At 36.6% G+C, this 25,119-nt stretch overlaps 1 protein-coding gene and 1 pseudogene across 9 annotated transcripts in view; both read left to right on the top strand.

Annotated features, from left to right (window-relative positions):
• Positions 1–25,119, top strand: part of RABGAP1L (RAB GTPase activating protein 1 like) — a 709,048-nt gene that overhangs the window by 373,794 nt on the left and 310,135 nt on the right. For all 9 annotated transcript variants that reach the window (XM_074390018.1, XM_010336102.3, XM_074390015.1 and 6 more), the window contains one exon: positions 12,389–12,502. In XM_074390018.1, the coding sequence (XP_074246119.1) occupies positions 12,389–12,502 (114 nt within the window). The remainder of the gene's footprint in view (positions 1–12,388; positions 12,503–25,119) is intronic.
• LOC101029655 (ribosome biogenesis protein NSA2 homolog pseudogene) lies at positions 1,759–12,377 on the top strand (annotated as a pseudogene).

Genomic DNA, 25,119 nt, shown 5'->3' with positions numbered 1-25,119 from the left:
AAGAGAATTTAAGTTTCAAAGCAAAAATTTAAAAACTTGAGTCTCTCCATCTTGGGAAGTAGATGGTTACCCTGCCTGCTTTGCTAACTCTGATTTATTCAGTACTCATTTGCCTAGTACCTACTAAAGTCTCAAGCACCAGGGAAACAGTAAATAAGGTTTATTCCTGGTCCACCTAGAGGTGGCAATCAAGTGGGGGTATTCAGACATGAACACTAGTTAACTAAAATAGCAGAGTGAAAGCCCAGAGGACCAGTTGATTAAGTGAGGAAAATGGAGAGAAGACTTCCACTATAATTCTTTATATGTTAGCTCAGAGATGGGAGTGGAAGTTCACTCCATTGCAATTGAGAATAAAAAGGATACTTGACCATGTGGATAATTCTGAATTGAGTTTTATACTTAAGTCTTAAATGTGGAATAAAAGTTCTGTTAGATTAATAGTTCTCAAGTAACAGTTTGCAGCCTTTTGCTGGTGGCTACATAGACACTTGTTAAAAAATAGACTACCTGGAGGTACTGTGTTCTGAAACAGCATCTCAGGTGATTCTAATAATCAGTAAGATTTGACACCTACTTTAATAAAGATCCGGGCCGGGCGCCGTGGCTCAAGCCTGTAATCCCAGCACTTTGGGAGGCCGAGGCGGGTGGATCACGAGGTCGAGAGATCGAGACCATCCTGGTCAACAAGGTGAAACCCCGTCTCTACTAAAAATACAAAAAGTTAGCTGGGCATGGTGGTGCGTGCCTGTAATCCCAGCTACTTAGGAGGCTGAGGCAGGAGAATTGCCTGAGCCCAGGAGGCGGAGGTTGCGGTGAGCCGAGATCGCGCCATTGCACTCCAGCCTGGGTAACAAGAGCGAAACTCCGTCTCAAAAATAATAATAAAAAAAAAAATAAATAAAGATCCAGGAGAGAGAAAATAAATGGTAGTTGAAGTCACAGGAATGGGTGAGATTTCCCTTTAAAGTGTGGAGAGTAAGCAAAGCAGAAGACAAGAAGTAAGCAGAGAAGGAACTAGCAAAGAAACTGAAAAGGAATATACTGTGTCCAGGAGCTAGGATATGTATTTACCTACATCTCCTAACTCTTAGAATGGTAATCCTCATTTCTGAATTGATAGAGAAGATATATAGGGATTAATCAAGTTTCAACTTCACCCTATCTCCAAAATATTTTGTGTACTTCTTGAGGCAGTATAATCACAAAATCTGTAGCAGAAAACAACAGCAGTTGATCCTCTTGAATGGAGAAAAATTAAGAAAGTAGAGTATCAGAAAAGAAAGTTGTAGTATTAACCAGACTTTGTAAAACAAAAAATGCCCTATTACACGCTCACTAGATGGAATGAGGATATTTAATTTACTGAAGTGACCTTTATAATTGAGAACTAGAACTGTTATAGTCTCTCTGGAACAAATCCTTCTGTTCTTAGCCATTCCTATCCTTTTGTTATTAATGTTGTTGTGATCCATGCATCTTCTACTTTTAGGTGACTAACACCTTATGTTAATGGAAACGTGCTATTATAAAAAGGAACAAAATGGCAATTATATAACTTGAATTGGTATAAAAATTAATTGCCTTTTTCAAAATCCATATCCCAAAGAAGTATAACTTGTGGATCCTGAAGGATTTTTAAAATATGTATATGTGTATATATATATATATATATATATATATATATCTGAAATTTTTGTAGATACGCAGTTATTCAATTTTTTTTTTTTTTTGGAGACAGAGTTTCGCCCTTGTTACCCAGGCTGGAGTGCAATGGCGCGATCTCGGCTCACCGCAACCTCCGCCTCCTGGGTTCAGGCAATTCTCCTGCCTCAGCCTCCTGAGTAGCTGGGATTACAAGCACGTGCCACCATGCCCAGCTAATTTTTTGCACTTTTAGTAGAGACGGGGTTTCACCACGTTGACCAGGATGGTCTCGATCTCTCGACCTCGTGATCCACCCGCCTCGGCCTCCCAAAGTGCTGGGATTACAGGCTTGAGCCACCGTGCCCGGCCTTTCAATTTTTTTTAAATGGATAAGAGACTGGAATGTACTCACTCTTCTTTGAAGTTTCAGGTGATACTTTATGAAAGGGAATTCTAAGGTCATTTTAATAGTTATGTGATCTACTATTCATTTAGTATTCTTCCTTTCACTGATCAGATACAGATTTTTCACAACCTCAGTGAACAAGTGGTAAAATGGTCAACAGTAGTTCTATTATGTTTAGCTTTGGAGATTCTACATTAAAGGATTTTTTTAAAGTTTTCAAAACTAACACAGTCTTGAGGAACTATTTTATTATGAATAATATTTTGTTAATGGCAGAGGAAAAGGTGGACAGTGATACATATATCCAAATAGAGAAAATTTACTGGTGAGAATACCACAGTGAGATCTTCAAATTTGTTAATGGCCAATTTGTGAAGAGTCTACCCAAAGGCAAGTTAGAGAGAACACAATCCACACTGCCCTCACTTCTGACACCGGTTCTAAGTTCAGGGAGTTACCAAAACCACCCTTACGTTCATAATACATTAGACATGCTCATGGAAGCTGACAGAAAGCTGTTATGGTCACAATGTATTACAGCTACAGAATAGAGAATAAGCCAGCCGAGAGAAGAAACACAAAGGGCCAAGTCCAGGAGAAGTACCAGATATGGAGCTTCCTTTGTCCTCTCCCCATGAGTAATGGATGTTACATTTCTGGCATCCATGTGTGATAATACACGTGGGGTATTTCCAGCTAGGGAAGCTCACCCAAGCCCTATTGCCCAGAGTTTTTATTGAGTCCCAGTCACATATTACCTGTATGGCTGACCTTTATTCTCCAGCCTCTTTGTAGGTAAAACTAGCATGGTGTGGTCCAAAGCCTTAGTCATAAATAGCACTGTTAGACTATTCAGTGGCCAAGGCCCCTGTGCAAGCAAAGGCCTCCCATCGGGCATGATGTTCCATGGGCTAGAAGTCACCTCCTCCTAGCTAATGGCAAAGGCCAAACTTCTCTTTGAGTAAGGTTAAGTTTTCACTACGCTCTGTGTCATTCAGATAGTGAAAGCAGATGAGGCCAAACGGGAACCAACGACTTACAAAATTGAGACTACACAGACTATGACAGATTAAATGGCTCCATATTGTTTACAGGATTCAGTTAAAGTGTTTTAACTGAGATCATCTTTCTATATTCTGGATCTCTCTCCACTTCTCCTTTTCTGATTTCCCTTCTGCAGTCAACTAGAGTCACATCTACTTGGCATCCCAAGTGCTTTCCTGCTTTGGAGGGTTTGTTCACACCACTCTTGCTGTTAATATGTCATTCATGATCTGTGGGTTTTATTGAGTCCAGTCTAGGCCCCAACTCCCATGAAAGGCTCCTTTTACCACTTGACCCCTTTTGCAGACATTCTTCACTGAATTCCCATAATTAACATTGCCCGTATAATTTTTTTGGCTGTCAGCATATATTTCTTTCCATTGATATTTATGCCTTTATCTTGTCTTTAAAAGTTATCTTAAGCCTTTTGCAATTTAAGGAAATTATGGACTATGTCCTGTGTTTTCTGGAGTCCCCAGATCCTGTTATAATGTCATGCATATAACAAATGTTAAATAAATGTTTGAATGGTAAGTTTTCATATAGACATGCAACTAGGATTATATGATTCAAATATATGAATTAAATCATCTTGTAAAAATGATGTAAATTATACGTATAAATTTTTGAGGTAAGTTAGTCTAGAAAAATATTAGAATTATTTTTGGCAATTCATTGAAGACATCTGGAAACATAAAGGCCCGAAAAATGCTAGAAAATGTCAAGAGAAGTATTGGCATTCCACTCCCACTTCAAGGCCTTTGCACATTGCTTTTCTCTCTGACTGTAATACTCCTTCTCTAAATATTTCTCTAAATAATCTCACTCAGAGAGGCAAAGGCACCCTACCTAATTTGTCAGCCCTTTCTTCACTATCTCTTTATCTTGCTTTATTTTTATATTACTTTTTACTAATCAGTCAACATTATATGCTTAATGTCTTTTTCCCCTGCTACCAGAATATAAGCTCCATAGAGTCAGAGACTTATTCTTGTGCTGACAATTATATCTTCTATATCTAGAATACTACCTGATTCTTAGTAAGTGCTAAGGAAAGTATTTGTTGAATACATGAATGAGTTTGTACTATTCAGCAAACAGAAAGCTTAATTTTTATATACATTCACTTTTTGTGGGTTTTTTTTTGAGTCTGGGTCTTACTCTGTTGCCCAGGCTGTCGTGCAGTGGCATGATCTTGGATCACTGCAGCGTCAGCGTCCTGGGCTCAAGTGATCCTCCGTCTCAGCCTACTAAAGTGCTGGGATTACAGGTGTGAGCCAATGTACCTGGGCTTACAGTCAATTTTTGTATCATTCAATGTAAGAAAATGTAATTGAGCCTGAGGTATTTCAAAGAGAAGCGTCTAAAGTGATTGAGGAAGTAGTAGAATGTTTTATAAAATTATTAAAAATTATTCAGCTTATAAAAACAATGATTAACTTTGACCATGTGTGGGTGCACAGATGGTCAAAGTTATAAAATTATAAAATATAATAATTAGGTTAAAATAGGTGTGTTTATCAAACCCTAGTTTTATTGAGGCATTAAAGTTTTTTGGAGAAGTAAAAGAATATTATTTTTATACAGTGGATAATAAATATGGAGCTCTTTCTTAAAATTTGTATGTATTTCAAAAGAGTTCAAAGAGCTGTTTTGATGAAAATCACAATTATAAAGATAATGCAAAATGAGAAATATTTACAACTTTGGAAAATAACAGCATGGAGTTCCACTATTGTGCTTTACCCAAAAAGAAGTTGCAGGTTTCATTATTGCCTGTTGATATGAGTTTCAAGAATGTCAAGTTCCCCAGTTGGAACAATGAGCAGTCAGCAACCCTGAGAATGAAGGCATATCCAAATATGACCACAGGAGTATTGGGTAGGTATATCTGGAATCTACATGTTCATTGTAGAGAGTCATCTGGAACTGTGACCTTGATTACTTAGGATCTGTGGGAAATCCAGGCTATACCTATAGGCCTCAGTGCCTCCTAGTCTTCTACTCTTGAAAGAATGCTTTATTCTATTCAAATATTTCCCACTGGCATCCCAGCACATCCTTCAAGAGCAAGGTACATACCATGAATATTGACTGCTCTTGAAATATGCTTCCTCCTCTCCTCTCTACCTGCCTCCCTTTCCCTGAAGAAATTTAGTTCTTCCTGAAGCTAGAATGTGGCTTATATTTTTGACTTTTGTGTCAGGCTTTGATTCTGAAGCATTTGGCAGCATTTGTCTGCAGTGACTGGGAAGCCGTTTGTTCACAATATGATTTTATTGAGGTTTTTTTTTTGCTTCTGTGTAACCACACTTAAGACTCCCCCGACCCCATATTCAAGGAACAAAGGCTGGCAGTGACCCAGCCCTTTTGTGTTACTGTTTCTAGTTCATGATTTTAGTAGCATGTTTGAAACTAGAATACACTTTTATATTTTCTTCTTTCATCTCTGCCTCTTTGGATTTTTGGCAGACATCAAGGTGAATAAATCAGACCGACCACTACAAACCCATCTGCTGTCAGGAACATGTTAGCAGACCAGTTTGTGATGTTTTACCATCCAGCATAGAACTAAAGGAGCCTCCCTGTGGATTAAGAATAGAAGGCACAGTTTAAGGTCAAAGAGTTTTTCAGCTTTGAATCACTTATCTGCTTACTGATTATGCTAGGGACAGTCTATATTGACATTTTTTAATGGCACTCACAGATTGGTATGGTATAATACTTATAAAGTTGAAATGATTTTGTGGTAGATGTAAAGTGAAAATGCAGCTCGCACTTTGAATTTGACAATAGGGATTAATAAAAAAAGATGCTGTCACAATTTTTAAAATATGGCAAATCAAGGTACGGACAAAGTGTTCATTTGACAGGATATTACTTTTATGCTTCTGCCACTGCTAAGGTTACATTTGAAAACAGTCTTCCTCACTAAAATACCTTTTTAGTTGTTGACAGCCCAGAAATTGGCTCATAAAAAATAATAGCCTGTGGTCATCCAAAGCTGTCTTCCTAATGCTTGTTGACACTTCAATGCTGCATTCATTTCTTTCTCACAATGAGCAAGTAAGTGATGATTCTCTGAATAAGAATTAAGAGAATTGCAAACATGTCAGGGTATGTAAGCTGTACTGGGAAGACAGTTCATGTAATACTCTTGATAACAGGTGCTAAATCGAACCTACTTTAAATTGATCAAAAGTTAGGCAAGCTGTTTATCATATCTCATAGAGTTGATTTTAAGCTCATCTTCAACAAGCTGAATTGTATCCTCTGTTGGACTATGATTTTATCCAGTAGAGATCAACATCTTTTTTTTGAGAATAAGTTTAGTGTTACTGTTAATAGCTTAGAAATTAAAGAGAATACTTGAGAGACCCGAAAACTAAGAGCATTTTTACGTCCCTGGGGCCGCTCCTGGCAGCTCTGCGGCCATCACCATGCCACAGAACGAATACATTGAATTACATCGTAAACGCTATGGATACCGTTTGGATTACCATGAGAAAAAGAGAAAGAAGGAAAGCCGAGAAGCTCATGAACGTTCAAAGAAGGCAAAGAAAATGATTGGTCTGAAAGCTAAGCTTTACCATAAACAGCGCCACGCTGAGAAAATACAAATGAAAAAGACTATCGAGATGCATGAAAAGAGAAACACCAAACAGAAGAATGATGAGAAGACTCCACAGGGAGCAGTACCTGCCTATCTGCTGGACAGAGAAGGACAATCTCGAGCTAGAGTACTTTCCAATATGATTAAACAGAAACGAAAAGAGAAGGCGGGAAAATGGGAAGTCCCTCTGCCTAAAGTCCGTGCCCAGGGAGAAACAGAAGTATTAAAAGTTATTCGAACAGGAAAGAGAAAGAAGAAGGCGTGGAAGAGGATGGTTACTAAAGTCTGCTTTGTCGGAGATGGCTTTACAAGAAAACCACCTAAATATGAAAGATTCATCAGGCCAATGGGCTTGCGTTTCAAGAAAGCCCATGTGACACATCCTGAACTGAAAGCCACCCTTTGCCTACCAATACTTTGTGTAAAGAAGAATCCTTCATCCCCACTGTATACAACTTTGGGTGTTATTACCAAAGGTACTGTCATTGAGGTAAATGTGAGCGAATTGGGCCTTGTGACGCAAGGAGGCAAAGTTATTTGGGGAAAGTATGCCCAGGTTACGAACAATCCTGAAAATGATGGATGCATAAATGCAGTCTTACTGGTTTGACAGCAATTTAATATGTAAGTAGAGGACTATACACCAATTGGAAAAACTGCCATTACTGTACTGTTTCTCAATACTACCAAACAGCCATACATGTCTGCAATCAAGATTTATTGTAGACATTAAAATGGTCCCATTGTATAAATGGTCTTTATTTTGAAATCTACTTAGACCCCCATGTTAATAAAACTGATTGAAAAAAAGAAAAAAAATAAAAAGAAAAAAAAAAGAAATTAAAGAGAATACTTGAAAAGCAGATTTAGTTTCTCTGTGGTGACAGTGTCAAGGGTGTGAGTTATCGGAGATAAAACTCAACTTTTCAGACTTTATTACAGATTTCGTACTACTTTGTGATCTGAGTCAGCTTTTGTGTATGGGCCGACCTGACCAAGGCAGGAGAAAGGATTCTGTCAAGGACTTTGCCTATGAGTTACATTCTTGGTGGTGATGATCCAGAAGGGAAGCGTGTACTTGTGACGGTGGTTTTTGTCCTTTCCATACATGACTTTCGACTGTTTCTTTAAGAAACTACATTCTAAAGTAATGACGGAAATAGTGACGGCCCTGGGAAATTTAGCTTCTACTGCACCCTCTCCTTCCTATCCTTCTTCTGGACCTATTTGTGTACATCTTTCTTTATTGTATGTGTTACATGTAAAGCTGGGGCCAGAGTGTGTATCAGTCGATAAAAGCAGTACTTTATCTGAATGGTTGTTCACTGTTGCTTTTACAAATGGATTCATAGAAATAAGGGTAATTTAGGACACATAAAATACACAATTGTTAAACAGAGTGTTGTACATTAATTCATCATTGTGTCATAAATCTCTAAAGGAATTGGTTTCATAATCATAATGTAACAGAAAATAGTTGTTTATTATTTAGGTATACAAATACGGAAGGATGTCCAAAATGGACATTCTCCAAAAATTTTAAACAGTTGAATAATGATTTTTTTTTTCTTTTTTTTTTTTTGAGACAGAGTCTCATTGATTTGCCCAGACAAGTGCAGTGGCACGAACTTGGCTCACTGCAACCTCCACCTCCCGCTTCAAGCGATTCTTCTGCCTTAGCCTCCCAAGTGGCTGGGACTACAGGGGACTAGAGGTGTACGCCACCACACCTGGCTAATTTTTGTATTTTTAATAGAGGCAGAGTTTCACCGTATTGGCCAGTCCGGTCTCAAACTCCTGACCTTGTGATCTGCCTGCCTTGGCCTCCCAAGGTGCATTATTCAGCCGCACCTGAATTTCTTATGGAAATGGGGAATAATAATATTTCTTGTTATTAATGAATTTTACTTAACAAGTACTTAGTTTTTCCTTGTTTTTAATAATTTTAGCTAGGCAATATGCTAAGCATTTCACATACATTCTAAATAATGTTTAAATAATGGTATGCGTTTGATATTATCATCCTATTTTATAGATGGAGAAACTGAAGTTTAGCATGATTAAATAACTTGTCTGAGATCCTATAGGTATTAAGTGAGGAAAGTAGAAATAAAATCAATGAGTTTGTCTGGCTTCAGGGCCACTAAAATATTGTATTGGACTCTGAGGTGCAAAATGGAAGCTACCCCTGCTGAGAAGTAAGTTGTGGAGAGAGTTATACATCTAGATATTGGTGAAATGGCTGCCCTTAAAGAAATAACTTGTTCCCTCTTCTCATTCTGGAGACAATTGGCAGGACTTAGGGAGCCCCTGCCTATATGGGAACCTTCTCAGAAAATGAATTCATATCAGTTTTGGTTGGGCTGTGAAATGTTTTTAGCCATATAAAAATAAAAAGTCACATGAAACCCTTAACTCCGGATATTTAGATGATGAATTATTGAGCCTCTTTTTGTCCTTCCTTTTTCTTCATTATATTTCTTGTGAAAATCGACCACTACAATCAGAGGAAGTCTAAAAAGAAAGGAATTAATATTGAAGAGAAAAATTGTTTTGTTTCCCTTCTGCAAATGTTAGGTTTTGTGACTTTCTTGACTCAAATATTTGATGAATGAGTGAGTGAATTTGGATGATTAGATGTGGATTCCTGAAATATAAACTGTTCCTACTCTCAACTGTTATGAGTAATTGGAAGGTGGGTTAACATTAGCTTTTACTTCAAAAACACAATTGTTTTCTTTTGATTTTCACAAGTTCAGTACACAATTTCATTCCTATTGGTCTGTTTACAAGATTCGGTAATACCTATTGACCTTCACTTATGTGAGATGGATCAGTGAATAATGTAGCAAAATAGCTTATTTAGTCTATAAAGTGAGGTTCTGGAAATTATTCCCTTAGCCAACTGAGGGCACTTCATAGGGAGAAAAGTCTAGGAGCATTTGTGTATTAAACGTTTAAAAGTAATCTTAGGAAGGGAAATTTTATGTTAATTATTTTTGTTTGTTGTTTTTGGAGACAGAGTCTGGTTCTGTTGCCTAGGCTGTAGTGCACTGGTGTGATCTCAGCTCACTGTAGCCTCCACCTTCTGGGTTCAAGTGATTCTCCTGCCTCAGCCTCCCAAGTAGCTGGGATTACAGGCATGTGCTACCACACCCTGCAAATTTTTTGTATTTTTTAGTAGAGACAGGGTTTCACCATGTTGCCAGGCTGGTCTCAAAGTCCTGAGCTCAGGCAGTCTGCCCACCTCAGCCTCCCAAAATGCTGGGATTACAGGCTTGAGCCACCTCACCCAGCCGGGAAATTTTATTAAGTAAGGACAAAGTAATTTTATTTTCATTTGATTTTGTCCTTTATTTCTTAAATATGGAAGATCAAGTGTGCATAGAAAAAATTACTCAGTATTCTGTGAATTTATGCTCTAGAAATTTTTTTTACCAATTTTTTCTTCCCTGAATCAGACTGTTGGAACCATTTAAACACAGCATAATGCTAAATGCATAAGTAGTTTCTAGGGAATACAGTCCAGAGATTTCTCTCTCTCTCAATGTCCTGAAACTACAAAAAGAGTTCTCCTATGGCCACTGGGCACAAATTTGTTCCTGAAATAGTTCAAAAATAGCAGTAGTAACATTTTCATTCCTCATCTTTCAGGTAGTTTATAAGTGGAAACTATTAACTTATGGGAAGAGAGCTCTTCTGTTGGAGAAAACCTGGCAGAGAAAACTTTGGTCTGTCTGGATACCAGATTTTCGTACATAAGACTCCAGACAAGATAAAACAAATGTTTCATAATCTATCCCTTTATAATATCTTTATATTTACTTTTTTTCTATACCCCCACCCCACCCTGCAGCTTTCTTTATCATTAGAAACTGCATTTACCTTGGCAAATATAAATTTCCTCTGTATCTTTTTACTTATGGTGATTTTTTATGGCTCTATTTTAATTCAGGTTTAGTATTTCATTTCTGTAAGCCATCAGAATTTCATTTGGATTGATTTGTAGTATGTTCAGTGTTTGCTAGCAAATTTGGGCGTTTTTAGTTTGCTTCCTCTCTTTCTGTATGTAAGATCTAATTACCACCCAGCATAAAATAGCAGCTGAAATGTAGGCAGCAAGAGAAGGTAATGACTTACCTTACTCCCCACTTCTGGTGTACTTTTAAACTATAAAGAGAAAGAGAAATGGCATTCATTAAAATAACATATATTAAAATTTTTTTGTCTTCCTTGATTTGAGACTGAAAGAGGGGATTTGTTTAAATCTTTATTGAAGTAAGACATTAAACAGTTCTTTTAATTTGCAATTAGTAGTTTGATGTTTCTTTGAATTGTACAAAATATTTTCACCATCAGGGTTGCTAAAAGTAATCCCATACTATTTTCTTGACATTTAAAAAGATAAAAAACACTTTTCCAGGAATAAAATAAAATCAAGAGAATGTTTAATCAGTTTTATGAGGCTTAGAATTTTACACAGTTTGGAGTTTTGGTTTATAAATTTGTCTTCACCAAACATCTAGGCTTATGTTTAAAGAAGACATCATCTTAATATAGTAGTCTGTAGCTTCCTGTTTTGTGAAGTCAATATGTTGGGTAATTAACCTAGGAAAGATTGATAATACTTTTACTTTTTAAGTGATTGTGGTCTGAGTTTTTATTGATCAGATTGTCAGATTTAAAAATTAGATAATTTGGCCGGGCGCGGTGGCTCAAGCCTGTAATCCCAGCACTTTGGGAGGCCGAGGCGGGTGGATCACGAGGTCGAGAGATCGAGACCATCCCGGTCAACATGGTGAAACCCCGTCTCTACTAAAAAAAAAAATACAAAAAATTAGCTGGGCATGGTGGCGCGTGCCTGTAATCCCAGATACTCAGGAGGCTGAGGCGGGAGAATTGCCCGAACCCAGGAGGCGGAGGTTGTGGTGAGCCGAGATCGCGCCATTGCACTCCAGCCTGGGCAACAAGAGCGAAACTCCGTCTCAAAAAAAAAAAAAAAAAAAATTAGATGATTTGTGATATTGGGCAGATGAGAAACACATACTCTGCTGTTGTTTGGAGTATGCATTGGAGTGACCTGGAGAGAGAGTTCATGAAAACTGGAAATGCGCGTAACTTTTGACTTAGCAGTTAAACCTCAAGGAATCTATCCTTGAGCATGTGTGTAAGACATATGTATAAAATATTCCTTATGGTATTGTTTGTTATATAGATAGAAAAAATGCAAAGAATATGGTCATTAATAGGAGAATGTTAAGTAAATTATGATACATCTGTATCCAGATCTATCTTATTTTTTAAAAGTAACTGCTTCTACAGAGAATAAACTATATTTACATGTCTTGATAAGGAACACTCTATGTTACTCCGTTAAGTGAAAGAAACAAAGAGTTTGCTTCTGTGGAGATGTGTGCATACAACTTCCCTCCATCCCTGCCCCTTCTCCCCATATAAACATACGTATACACACACATATCGATAGATAAATGGGTGAAATGATACAAAGGACCTGTTGGTAGCACTTACCTTCGGTATGAGACTATGGGTCTGGGATAGAAGGGAAGTTTTTCTGTTGTTTATTTTTTTACTGTTTTTTTTTTCACAATGTCTATATATTATGTTTCATAATTAGAAAAAATTCAAATTAATAACCAGCTCTGTTTTTTCTTTTTTAGGACTCGGCCCAGGAGAGTGTTATTACTCGAGATATTCATCGTACATTTCCCGCACATGATTACTTTAAAGATACTGGAGGAGATGGTCAGGAATCACTCTATAAGATCTGCAAGGTAAGACCCTCTACCTCACTTTTTCTACATCATTTTACAGAGCTATACTTTAGAAGCCCGTTTAAGGATTTTAAAACTTTTTTACTCTGTCTTCCTTTTCTATTCGCACTATGCCATGTTTTCTGCTTTACACACGCGCTATGAGATCCTCAGTACTGATCCCAGAAGGTGACTTTTCGGTTGCGTGTTTTGTGCCTCCTCATGAGGGAGGAGGCGCGGCATAGCCTCAGTTTGGCTCTTCTGCTAACAGGAAAGGAACAAAAGGTCCTCTCAGGCTGTGCTGTAAAAGCTCAAAGGAGTCCCAAATGACTCTGTCTTTCTGACAAGATCATGCAGCAATTGTCTCCATTTTTCTGACAACAGGCAAGTGTAAGAATCAGTGTGGTGCTTATTGTGGAATACTGGCAAGTTATCAAATGTTGTCTTCAGAGTTACATCACAGCATATACCTTTGTATTGTTTTTATGTCCTATTTTGAAATCTTTCTTCTCCCTCATTATTAATAGGCCTGAAAAAAACTGTTTCTTGATTTTCAGTAAATGTGCTCTCCTTGGATACAGAAGATTCTGTCTCTGTCAGTAGAGAATAGCCATGAAGTTATTAATTTTATCAGAAATGCAGAATGAGGTGTGGGGGTATATTCACATTGTCCATATCTACCATTCTAATGGAGATGGTTAATGAATAATGAACTGCACAAAAATTTGGTAATAATATGGAGAAAAAGGCAAACATCATGGCTAATTTGTAAGTTAGATAATCAGTACGTGAATAATCCAATTTAGCCTTTGTAGTGAGTAAATATTAACCAGTAGGTAGTCAGAAGTATATTCACAAATCTATATCATTTTATATTTACTGTTTTTTAAAAAGAGCACTTATAAAAGCACTCGCCTACATTTTCTAACCAAGTACGTTTAATGTTTAATTCTGCAATGGCACAGCTTTCATTAAAGTCCTTGCATGTTGGTGGTTTTGGCCTCTTCCCACTCTTGTCTCTTCTTTTCTTACTTTCTCTCATACTTTTTGATCTAACCATTTTGGAGGATTATAAATAGGTGCTGATCAGAAATCTATTTTTATATGAATGTATCATTCAGAGCTAGAAATACATAAGTAACTTATAATCTGAGAGTATACTGATCTTTGGAAAGTGATATATCATCTACTTTGAAAAGTACCAAACACCACTGGATGCCACAAAAATGTATATGTTCATTATATGCTTGTGAAAGACAAAAGTAATTATTTTTTAAAATTTTCTACTACTTTGAAATTCTGCAAGCTAATTAACATTGGCTTGTGTAAAGAAGATAGGAAAATTTATATCATTTCCAAGTTTATTTAAGAGAGTCTGGTTTATGGCATATGGAACATTTTTTTCCTCTAGCAGTTAGTATATTTTCAACCAGTCAGTGACTTTTCCCTCAGCTTTTCTCTGATTGATACTAGATACTTTCTGCACATAACTAAAACAGATGGTTCTAATGTGCTTGCAGCTTCTGACTTAAAATTTTGCTCCATTGTAGTAAAAATAGTATTTGCCTCGTTATGTAATATTTAGAGGGGAAATAATCTGAAACATTACTAAACACAAAAACAAAAGTTGAATAATTGGCACTTTTAAATGGTTGGTACCCTTTGCTTTGGTGTTGCAAATAATAATGCAACCTTAAATTCATTCAAAAATCATTATCAGTACATTTACAGAGCTCATGTAGCCATTTTAGATTATCAGTGTATGTTGTACAACATGACTAAACCATTTTAAAACTCTTTCTGAATGAAGAATATGGTAAAAATGTAGATTTGAGACACTTTATTATCGACAAGTAGCTTAAAGCACACTCAATTTTGTGAAGATGTGGAAAACAAAATTGCATTCACATAGTATTAAATAAAAGTAATAAAAGTTTTTAAGGATTTTAATGCTGTACTGAGCTGTATATACGTAAAAATAATTTCACAACAGTCTTTGATAATGGACGTGAGCAGAGATATTTATGTCCTACCATGTAGACCACTTGGTTTGTGATTGACCTGGTTCCTTCCCCTCTTGATTGACTATTATTTAGTAATCCAGTGCTCATGCCAGGAAACCTTAAATGTGATGATAGCTCACAAATAGGATAGCATACTTATGGGTAATTTAGAATAGAATATTATTCTCAAGCTTCTGCATCCACTTTTCTTTGCTTTTTGTATCCAATTTGAGCCATAGTCTTTTATTTTAAGACCCCCATTCCGTATTCCCAAAAGCTACCTATGTGTAAACTTTAAGGCTTAAAGGTAGTCTGTTTAAAGTAGTGTAACTGTTTAAAGGTAGTCTAAGGCTTAAAGGTAGTCTAACTGTTCTAACATTGTTTTTTTTTTTTTTTTTTTTGAGACGGAGTTTCGGAGTTTCGCTCTTGTTACCCAGGCTGGAGTGCAGTGGCGCGATCTCGGCTCACCGCAACCTCAGCCTCCTGGGTTCAGGCGATTCTCCTGCCTCAGCCTCCTGAGTAGCTGGGATTACAGGCACGCGCCGCCATGCCCAGCTAATTTTTTTGTATTTTTAGTAGAGACGGGGTTTCACCATGTTGACCAAGATGGTCTCGATCTCTTGACCTCGTGATCCGCCCACCTCGGCCTCCCAGAGTGCTGGGATTATAGGCGTGAGCCACCGCGCCCGGCCCTTAGAACCAGTTGTTTCTAAAAACAATGTTAGGGCCGGGCGCGGTGGCTCGAGCCTGTAATCCCAGCACTTTGGGAGGCGGAGGCGGGTGGATCACGAGGTCAAGAGATCGAGACCATTCTTGCCAACATGGTGAAACCCCATCTCTACTAAAAATACAAAAAATAGCCGGGCATGATGGCATGTGCATGTGGTCCCAGCTACTCGGGAGGCTGAGGCGGAAGAATCGCTTGAACCCAGGAGGAGGAGGTTGCAGTGAGCCGAGTTCGTGCCACTGCACTCCAGCCTGGTGACAGAGCAAGACTCCGTCTCAAAAAAAAAAAAGAAACAACTGCTTCTAGAATAACTAGTATTATACCTCACACTCAGCAATACACCTTTGAGTTTCCATTCTGGATACCCTGCACAAACTGAATAAACATTAATAACACCTTCATCTTATCTCAGCTGCTTTGCTATGTAATCTGTAAATAAGGACAGTTTTGCTTTTCCTTTACCAATCCTCATTCTTTTTCTATTTGTCTCTTGTCTTATTACATTCGCCATCCTTTTAGTATAGTGTTCAAATAAAGCTATGATAGCAGACATTGTTTTCTTGCTCCTGATTTTAAAGGAAATGTATCTAATGATTAACCACTAAGAAAGTTGCATCATCTTTGCATCCGCAACACAATCATAGGCCTTTTTTTAAAAAATATACAATGTTTTCTATATGTTACAATAATTTTACATTTGCAGAGTATTTCCACATATATTACCTCATTTATTCTTGACAATTCCTCATCAGTGGAGCCTACACTGGAGATATAATATGCTGCACTCTTAAATTGAGCAGAAATTAAGAGAATTTCAATGATAGTAAGTTCAGAAATCAACTCTGTTTTCAAAGATACAACAATTTGACTTTGTAGTTGAAAAGTTTTGTGTGGCTCTGGTGAAAGGAGAAATGATTTGAACTGTCACATTAGAGGGAAGACTGTTAAAAACTCACTGTCATGTTTTAATGGCCCTGTCAATTCCAGTTTCGCCTCTTAATATCTTTTTTTCAGAGTAGGAGGAAATCGAAATGGTTCAAAGCTTCTTCTGTTGTCATAAATTGATATGGGGGAAGTTGAGCTGAAAGTATTAGTAGTATTCATAGGTTTCTGAGATAAAAAGGTTTACAAATTAATAGATTTCTGCAAATGAAAGTTTCTGCAAATTCATAGGTTTCTGCAGATGAAAAGGTTTACAAATTAATAGATTTCTACAAATGAAAGTTTCTGCAAATTTGGTTCTTCCCTCTTTCTCTCCCTGTCTTTCCTGTTGGTTAGGTCAATAACATACTTTAAAAGAATGTCCATGAGATGGGGAAGAATATATTACCATCCCAAATATATTTAGCATTTTTATAATTTAACATGTGATGGAAAAATCTGCTATAATTTGGGAGACAGGTTGGTATAGCTAAAAAGACTGGGCATCAGGATATCTGGTTCTGGTTTTGATTCTTTCAGTAAGTATATCTAATAATTAGGGAAATTCAGGGTTTTTTTTTTTGAGACGGAGTTTCGCTCTTGTTACCCAGGCTGGAGTGCAGTGGTGCGATCTCGGCTCACCACAACCTCCGCCTCCTGGGTTCAAGCAATTCTCCTGCCTCAGCCTCCCTAGTAGCTGGGACTACAGGCATGCGCCACCATGCCCAGCTAATTTTTGTATTTTTAGTAGAGACGGGGTTTCACCATGTTGACCAGGATGGTCTTGATCTCTTGACCTCGTGATCCACCTGCCTCGGCCTCCCAAAGTGCTGGGATTACAGGCGTGAGCCACTGCGCCCGGCCGGAAATTCACTTTTTAGATTTCCTCATCAATAAGGGTGTGGTGTTTATAAGATTGTTCCCATTCCAATTTTCTGTGATTTTAAGTGTTGTTTAAATTTTTTTCCCTAACATATAACACATAAGTGCAGAATTTAGCAGTTAAATCCTGTGTCAGTTATTAGCTCTGGCTCTCAATACTAAAGATATAAAGGAGTCTCTTCCTTAAACTAAAAAGATTTTACCTGGCCTTCTGTTACAGTGTTTGTGTTTGTCACATCAAATGGAGTGCATTTAATAGTTTACTTTTAAATAGACATCTCTTTATAAGACCTAAGACCAGTTAGTCATAGTAATTAGCTAAAATATTCTTCACAACAATATAATTTGAAGTGATATTTGGTTTGCAATTTAATTTGTGCGTATTTCTTTTTAGCATTTTTTTGTTTGGAGTAAATGCTCTCTGAAAAAAGAGGATACTGCTGTGATTTAATGAGAGGGATTGAATATATTATAGAGAGAACAATACCTTTGTTTATCTGGATTAATAATTTGATAGCATAATGGTTTATAGGAGGACAAAAATAAAGTTACCCCCCATTTTACCAAATATTTTTATCAAAAAAGATTGGATTTGTTATAAAAATGAGAACATTTAAAGTATTGTTTTGATACTAATGATGAGTTATCTGCTGCATAATTTTGAAAAATGCAAACAATCACTGCCTCTTAAAATGACATGTAATCATACGTTATTTATATTGTTTTCTAGACATGGGGGTATTTGTGATTATGAAGATGAATTATTTTTCACTTAATTGATATTATTTTCAATACAATCTTCTCTCATTTGACTACTTTTAATTTAACTCTCTTTCTTGGTGTGTCTGAATGAGCCTGTTTGAACGTCAGAATTTACTGAACAAATTATAGTCCAGTATTCTTTTTTTCTTCCTCTTGTTTTTTTTTTTTTTTTTTGGAGACAGGGTCTCACTCTGTTGCCCAAGCTGGAGTGCAGTGGTGCAGTCTTGGCTCATTGCAACTTCATTCTCCCACACTCAAGCAGTCCTCCCACTTCAGCCTTCCAAGTAGCTGGGATTACAAGTGCACACCACCACTCTGGGCTAATTTTGGTCTTTTTAGTAGAGACAGGGTTTTACTATGTCAACCAGGCTGATATTGAACCCCTGAACTCGGGTAATTCGCCCACCTCAGTCTCCCAAAGTGATGGGATTACAGGTGTGAACCACTGTGCCCAGCTGCCCACCCCCATATTCTTTACTTCACATAGGGCTACTGAGTGCTCCTTCTACTTCTGTGGAACTCCTCCCACTCATGTCTTTGCAATTGGATGAGCTCCGGAATAAGAGCCTTTTGGTGTGGGATAGGAGATGGTCTTGAATCAGATGGATCCAAAATGATTTAGTTTGGAGCAGTGCTTTTGAGGAATCAGGAAGCCCTTGGAGAAATCAAGCAGAATTTTCTATTCTCTGTACATCACCTCTGTCTCCCTTGATTTCCTAGTAAGCTGCTTTAAATTACGGCAACCTTCTAATGCAGATCCAAATATGGGCTGCCAAGGAATCTTTTGAACCCCTGGGGCCACCTGCTTTGCCAGCACATTCTAATGATCAGTAAACTAAGTGTTTTTAACTGATGCTTAGGGACAGCAGCATTGTCTCAAAGCAAATTAACTTCCTTAGGGAACAATGAATTCTTTCAGGTCTTGCAAGAAGACCTTGGAGAATCATCCTAGTGTAGATTAACATAATCATAACAGTAACAGTAAAAATTTGTAAAGCCTTGTGGTTTTGAAAGCATTTTTTTACATGTTGTTATTTGATCCCCACAGTTACTCCATAGGGCAAATAAAACTTTCCTCAGTTTTGCACATGAAATCTAGGGAAATTAAATTATTGACCTCAAATTACATAGCCACCAATGGCAGAAACTAACTTGAATTCAGATCTTTTAGCTTAAAATCTATAATATTTCTATAATACTGTTAGGATTATACATGTGTAATAAGAAAGAAAAGTTGTAATTTATTAAATACCTCCCATATACCAGAAACTATACTAAGTACTTTTATACACATCATGTTATATGATCTTTCCTTATATTGCCTTATCCTGGCAATAAGAACTATATTTCTGTTCTTTGTCTTATAAGTTGTCAGGAAGCTTAAACATTTACTCATATCACACAGCTAAGAAATTATAAGACTGATATTTCTTTCAAGGCAGGTCTATCTAACTCCAGAGCCCATGTTTTTTGCATTATAGTGGCTTTTCTCTGTGTTAGACAGTAAACAGCAAGTGAATCTTAGCATCATCATTATAAATAAAATCTAAAGGACGAGAAAATGTTTTTTGTCAAACTAAATACAGAAATGCAAGGAAGAAGATGACCACATAATCCCTATACATATAAATATCTTACTTTAAAAAACAGTAAGAGAACATCAGTGGGGTTTTCACCAGTGTACTTGGAGCTACTCAGACTCCTGGGTAAGGTAATTATTTTTTCTGATTACTGCAAGATTACTCAGACCAGGAACATGCTTAGGAGTGTCACAAAAGTAAAATGAGTTCACCTTTGATTTAATCGAGAACTTCATAATGTGAAATTCTAGAAAGAAGTTATTTTAATTTCGGTATGCATATACATATTTATTTATTTTTAAACGATTATTTGAACTACATAGGGAGTATTGGCACCATAATCTCTTTAGTGCTTAGGGCCTTTAAAGGTTTTAATAAGACCCTCGGTACTTCTAATACTAATTAGTGGAAATTGTATATGACACACATTTTGTCTTTTCTTGTAGGCAGTTGTAAGAAGGCAGAACCTTTATTTTTAATGAAAACTATTTTTTCAAGGGTCTTGATCTTGCTTCATTTTTATAAAAGATAGTTTTCTTAAGATTATCTCAGATCTCACTGTTGCTCTTTAAAAAACCTTTTGCTGAAATAAAATGTGTCATATATATAGTAAAGAGCACAAATATTAAGGGTATCTATCAAAGTGAACACTCTGTGTAAGCCCTATAGAAAGATACAGAATTTTACTAGCACCTCAGAATCCTTCCTATTTCCCTGGCTGTTCATTACCTGCTAGTAAGATAACCAGCATTCTCATATCTGCATTACCATACATTTGTATTGCCTCTTCTTGAACTTTAAAGAATGAACTCACACAATATGGGAGTTTGTTGTTTCTTATTTCTTTTGTCATGAGTCTATGAGATTCATCTATGTTATTGCATTGACTGACTATGGGATTCTTCCATGTTGACTATGGATTTATCCATGTAATTGCATATAGCAGTAGTTAATTATTTTCATTGCTACAAAATATTCTACTGGATGAATATACCACTATAGAGTATCTATTCTATTCTTGTTAAGCATCTGGGTTGCTTTCAGTGTTTAGCTGTTATGAATAATGCTGCTGTATACATTGTTTTACTTAAAATGTTGGGGTGCACATATGTATTAGTTTCTGTTAGATATGTATTGGCAATGGAATTTCTGGGGCAGAGACTGTGCACATGTTCAGCTTCAGTAGAGGTTGCTGAAGAGGTTTTTGAAATATTACCACTTACATTTCAACCAGCAGATGTATAAAAGTTCCAGTTGCTTCATACTGTCATTAACTGTTCATAAATTTTAAAATTTTACCCATTTTGGTAGATATGTAGTGGTATCTCATTGTGGTTTCATATACATTTCCCTTGTGACTACTGAGGATGAGCATCTTTTCACATATCTATTGGCTATTAGGGTATCCTCCTTTCATGACAAAACTTTATCTTCTGCTCATTTTTACAATTGAGTTTTCTCTTACCATTGTGTAGGAGGTTTTTTTTTTAATTCTGGGTGTAAGTCTTTTTTTAGATATATATGTTACAAATATTTTCTCCATGGCTTGCTTTTTCACTCTCTTAAAGGTATCTTTTAATGGATAGAAGCTATTAATTTTAAGGAGGTTCAATTTATTAATCTTTTTTGTGGTGTTTCTGTGTCCTGTTTAGGAAATATTTGCCAAACCCAAAGTCATGAAAATATTCTCTAATGTAATCTAGAAGTTTCATTCCTTTGCTTTTCACGTTAAGGACTCTATCTCTTGTTGATTATTTTGTATGAGGCAGAAGTCAAGTTTCATTTTTCTCCCATATAGAGCTCTCATCAATTCAGCTGTATTGCTGCATCAACTTTGTCATAAATCAGGTCCATATATGTATGTATTTATTTTAGAACCATCGCATTCCATTGACCTATGTGTCTGTCTTTGTACCATTACCACATTATTGTAATTACAGGTAGCTTTATATAAGGTGCCGATAAGACAATACATTTTGTTATTGTAACACAGTTACACCTCCAGCTGTGTTCTGCTTCAGAATTGCTTTTGCAGGCCTGGCCTTTCATATTGCCATCATTTAAAATCAGCTTGTCACCATTTGAGGGAAAAAATGTTCACGATTTTGACTGGGATTTCATAGATAATAATTTATCAAGTTTTTTTAAAGGGACTCAGTCTTGCTATGTTGTCCATTCTGGTGTGCAGTGGCTTATTGTAGACATGAGCGTAGTTCACTGCAGCCTCAAACTCCTGGCCTCAAGTGATCCTCCTGACTAGACTTTCTGAGGAGGCATGCTAAGTACTGCTTTAGGTGCATATTTACAAAGTTTGTTTCTTTTCTCTTGATTTAAGGCTCTAATTTTTTGAATCAACATAATTAATATAAAATACATGTAATAAATTATATCTATTTTAAGCATACAGTTTGATAAAGATTGATAAATCATTTCATCTATGCAATCACAATTAAAATACACCACAGTCAAGATGCCAAACATCTGTTACCACCTCAGAAAGTTTCCTCATGACCCCGTGATTGCATACCTCCCTTCCATCCCTGACTTCAGGCAACCTCTTCTGGAATTATAGATTAGTTTTCATTTTCTAGAATTTAATATAAATGGACTGTATAGTATATACTGTCTTATATCTGGCTTCTTTCACATGGTATAATGCCTTTTTAGATTTATCCATGTAATTGAGTGTTTCAGTTTTCTTATTCCATTGTAATCTCATCACTTTTGGTGTGTCACATTTAGTTACCATTTGGCTTAAAATATTTTCTAATTTCTATTGTGATTTATTTGACCTATCACATTCGGTGATATTCAAGTTGTGTTTTGGTGTTGATATCTAGTTAACTTTACTAGGGTCAGAGAACATGCTTTGAATAATTTCAAAACTTTGATATTTGTTGCAACTTGCTTTATGGAATGCATATGTCCGATTTTGGTGTCAATTAGATAAACTTTGTAATCATACTTCTTTTTTTTTTTTTTGAGACAGTTTCGCTCTTGTTACCCAGGCTGGAGTGCAATGGCGCGATCTCGGCTCACGGCAACCTCCGCCTCCTGGGTTCAGGCAATTCTCCTGCCTCAGCCTCCTGAGTAGCTGGGATTACAGGCATGCGCCACAATGCCCAGCTAATTTTTTGTATTTTTAGTAGAGACGGGGTTTCACCATGTTGACCAGGTTGGTCTCGATCTCTTGACCTCGTGATCCACCCACCTTGGCCTCCCAAAGTGCTGGGATTACAGGCTTGAGCCACCACTCCCGGCTGTAATCATACTTGTAAAATTTTTATAAGTACTGATTTTTTTTGTCTGTTCAGTCATTTGCCATTGATGTTGTGCCACAGTTTCCAACTGTGATTTTGAGCTTGTCTCTTTTTCCTTTTACTGCTGTTAAGTTTGCTTTATATATTTTGAGGCCATGTTATTAAATGCATGCAGATTTAGCATTGTTATATCTTCATATTGAATTAAACTTATCAATTGAAGATAACTTTCTTGATTGCTAATATGCACTTTGATATCCGTATGGCCACATCTACTTTATTTTGCATTGTATCTCCTTTTATATCCTTTTACTTTCAATTGTTTTAAGTTTTTGTAGTTAAGGTATGTCTCTTGTAAGCATCTTACACAACAGTTACCCTTTATCCACAGGGGATGTGTTCCAGGATCCATAATAGATGGCTGACATTGCATATAGTACCAAACCCTAAATATACTGTTTTTCCTATACATACATACATACATACATACATGCCTATGCTAAAGTTTAATTTGTGAATTAGGCATAGTAAGAGATGAACAATAACCCTAATAAAAAAAATAGAACAATCATGATAGTAGGCCAGCATCACTATTCTTGTACTTTGGGGCCATTATTAAGTAAAATAAGGGTTACTTGAACATAAGCACTGAGATACTGTGATAGTTGATCTGGTAAGTGAGACAGCTGCTAAGTGACTAAGTGGGATAATAGCATATACAGACTGGGTATGCTGGACAGAAGGATAGTTCATGTCCTGGGCAGAGCAGGCTGATACAAAATTACATCACACTACTCAGGTGCATAATTTAAAACTTATTATTTCTATAATTTTCAGTTTGATATGTTCGAACTTCAGTTTAACGTGGGTTACTAAAACCGTGAACCACAGATAAGGGAGAGGACTACTGTAGTTGAGTTTTGTGATTTTAGCTAGCTCTACAATCTTGTCTTTTTATTGAGTATATTTATTATATTTGATCACCTTACTGACACGTTGGGATTTAAACTTAATATCTACTCTTTGTGCTCTATATGCTCTTACGTTAATCTTTTCCTCTTTTTTGGCATTCTTCTCCATTTCCATTCTATACCTATCACTTATTTATAACATCATCCTTAGTTCATTAGAATCTATTTTAAATTAGTACTTTGGTAATTTCCTGAACAATACCAAAATCTTACATCTCTTTAAATCAGTTTATCACTTTTCTGTTTGTTGTCCTATTGTTGTCATGGTTTAACTTTGTGGCTGTATTAACAACATCCCCTATACACACAGAATATTGTTTTGTTTTGTTTTGTACAGTTGGTGTTCATTTAGACTCACGTGTTTATCTGTTCCTGTGCTCTTCATTTCTTCCTGCATTCTTTGGTGACACTCTTTTCCTTCTACTTTTTGAATAGATTTATCATAGTTATTTTAAGGTTCAAGTCTGATGAAATCTAATATCTGATCACCTATAGATGTATTTCTGTTGTCTGTTGTTTCTTGATTTTTATTTATTTTCTCATGTTTTCTTTCATACTAGATAATTTCAATAGAATGCTGGACCTTGTGCATGAAGAGTTATAAAGGCTCTGGATGATGTTATTTTTCTTCAGTATATTCAGTGTTTCTGTGGTAGAAAGGTGGAATGTGGTTGATTCCTTTGACACACTTCTTTTTTTTTTGACTGTTTCTTGCTTAGAAAGTGAGCTCTTCTAGGATCTCACTTAAAAGCCTGAGTTTTTTGTTTGTTTGTTTTTTAATACGAAGTTTCATTCTTGTTACCCAGGCTGGAGTGCAATGGCGCGATCTCGGCTCACCGCAACCTCCGCCTCCTGGGTTCAGGCAATTCTCCTGCCCCAGCCTCCTGAGTAGCTGGGATTACAGGCACGCGCCACCATACCCAGCTAATTTTTTGTATTTTTAGTAGAGACTGGGTTTCACCTTGTTGACTAGAATGGTCTCGATCTCTTGATCTCGTGATCCACGCGACTCGGCCTCCCAAAGTGCTGGGATTACAGGCTTGAGCCACCGCGCCCGGCAAGCCTGAGATATTTACTACCAATTCTCCTCTGTAGTGGGCTGAACACTTTAATTTTTGTGTCCTGTTAACGAAGAAACCACTGAAACCTTGCTTAATTATTCTCAGAGTTCCTTCAGGCAAGTTTTTCTAACATTTCCCCTTTTAAAAGATATCATTTAGCTCTAGTGAGGAAATAGAAGAGATCAATTTTTTACAATGTTTTCCTCAAACTTTTCAGTAAATTGTTGGTTAATAGTTTTTGATATTCTGTGAGAGAGGGGGAATTTTCATGGATCCTTTTGTCTACATTAGAATAAACAAGGTACCAAATTTGCATACTGATAAAAATCATTAGAGTTATAGTTTGATGTACTATTTTTCCCCGTTTAAGTCTTTTCATATTATTCATTTAGATTAATTGTCCAATTCTGCTTTATTGCCAAGAACAATTATGTCTATATCTATTTAGAACACTAGTATATATACACACAT

This window comes from Saimiri boliviensis, chromosome 19, assembly GCF_048565385.1.
Source record: "Saimiri boliviensis isolate mSaiBol1 chromosome 19, mSaiBol1.pri, whole genome shotgun sequence".
NCBI classification, from domain to species: Eukaryota; Metazoa; Chordata; class Mammalia; order Primates; family Cebidae; genus Saimiri; species Saimiri boliviensis.
The sequence above is the reverse complement of the archived record's forward strand: the minus strand, read 5'-3'. Positions and strand labels throughout refer to the sequence as shown.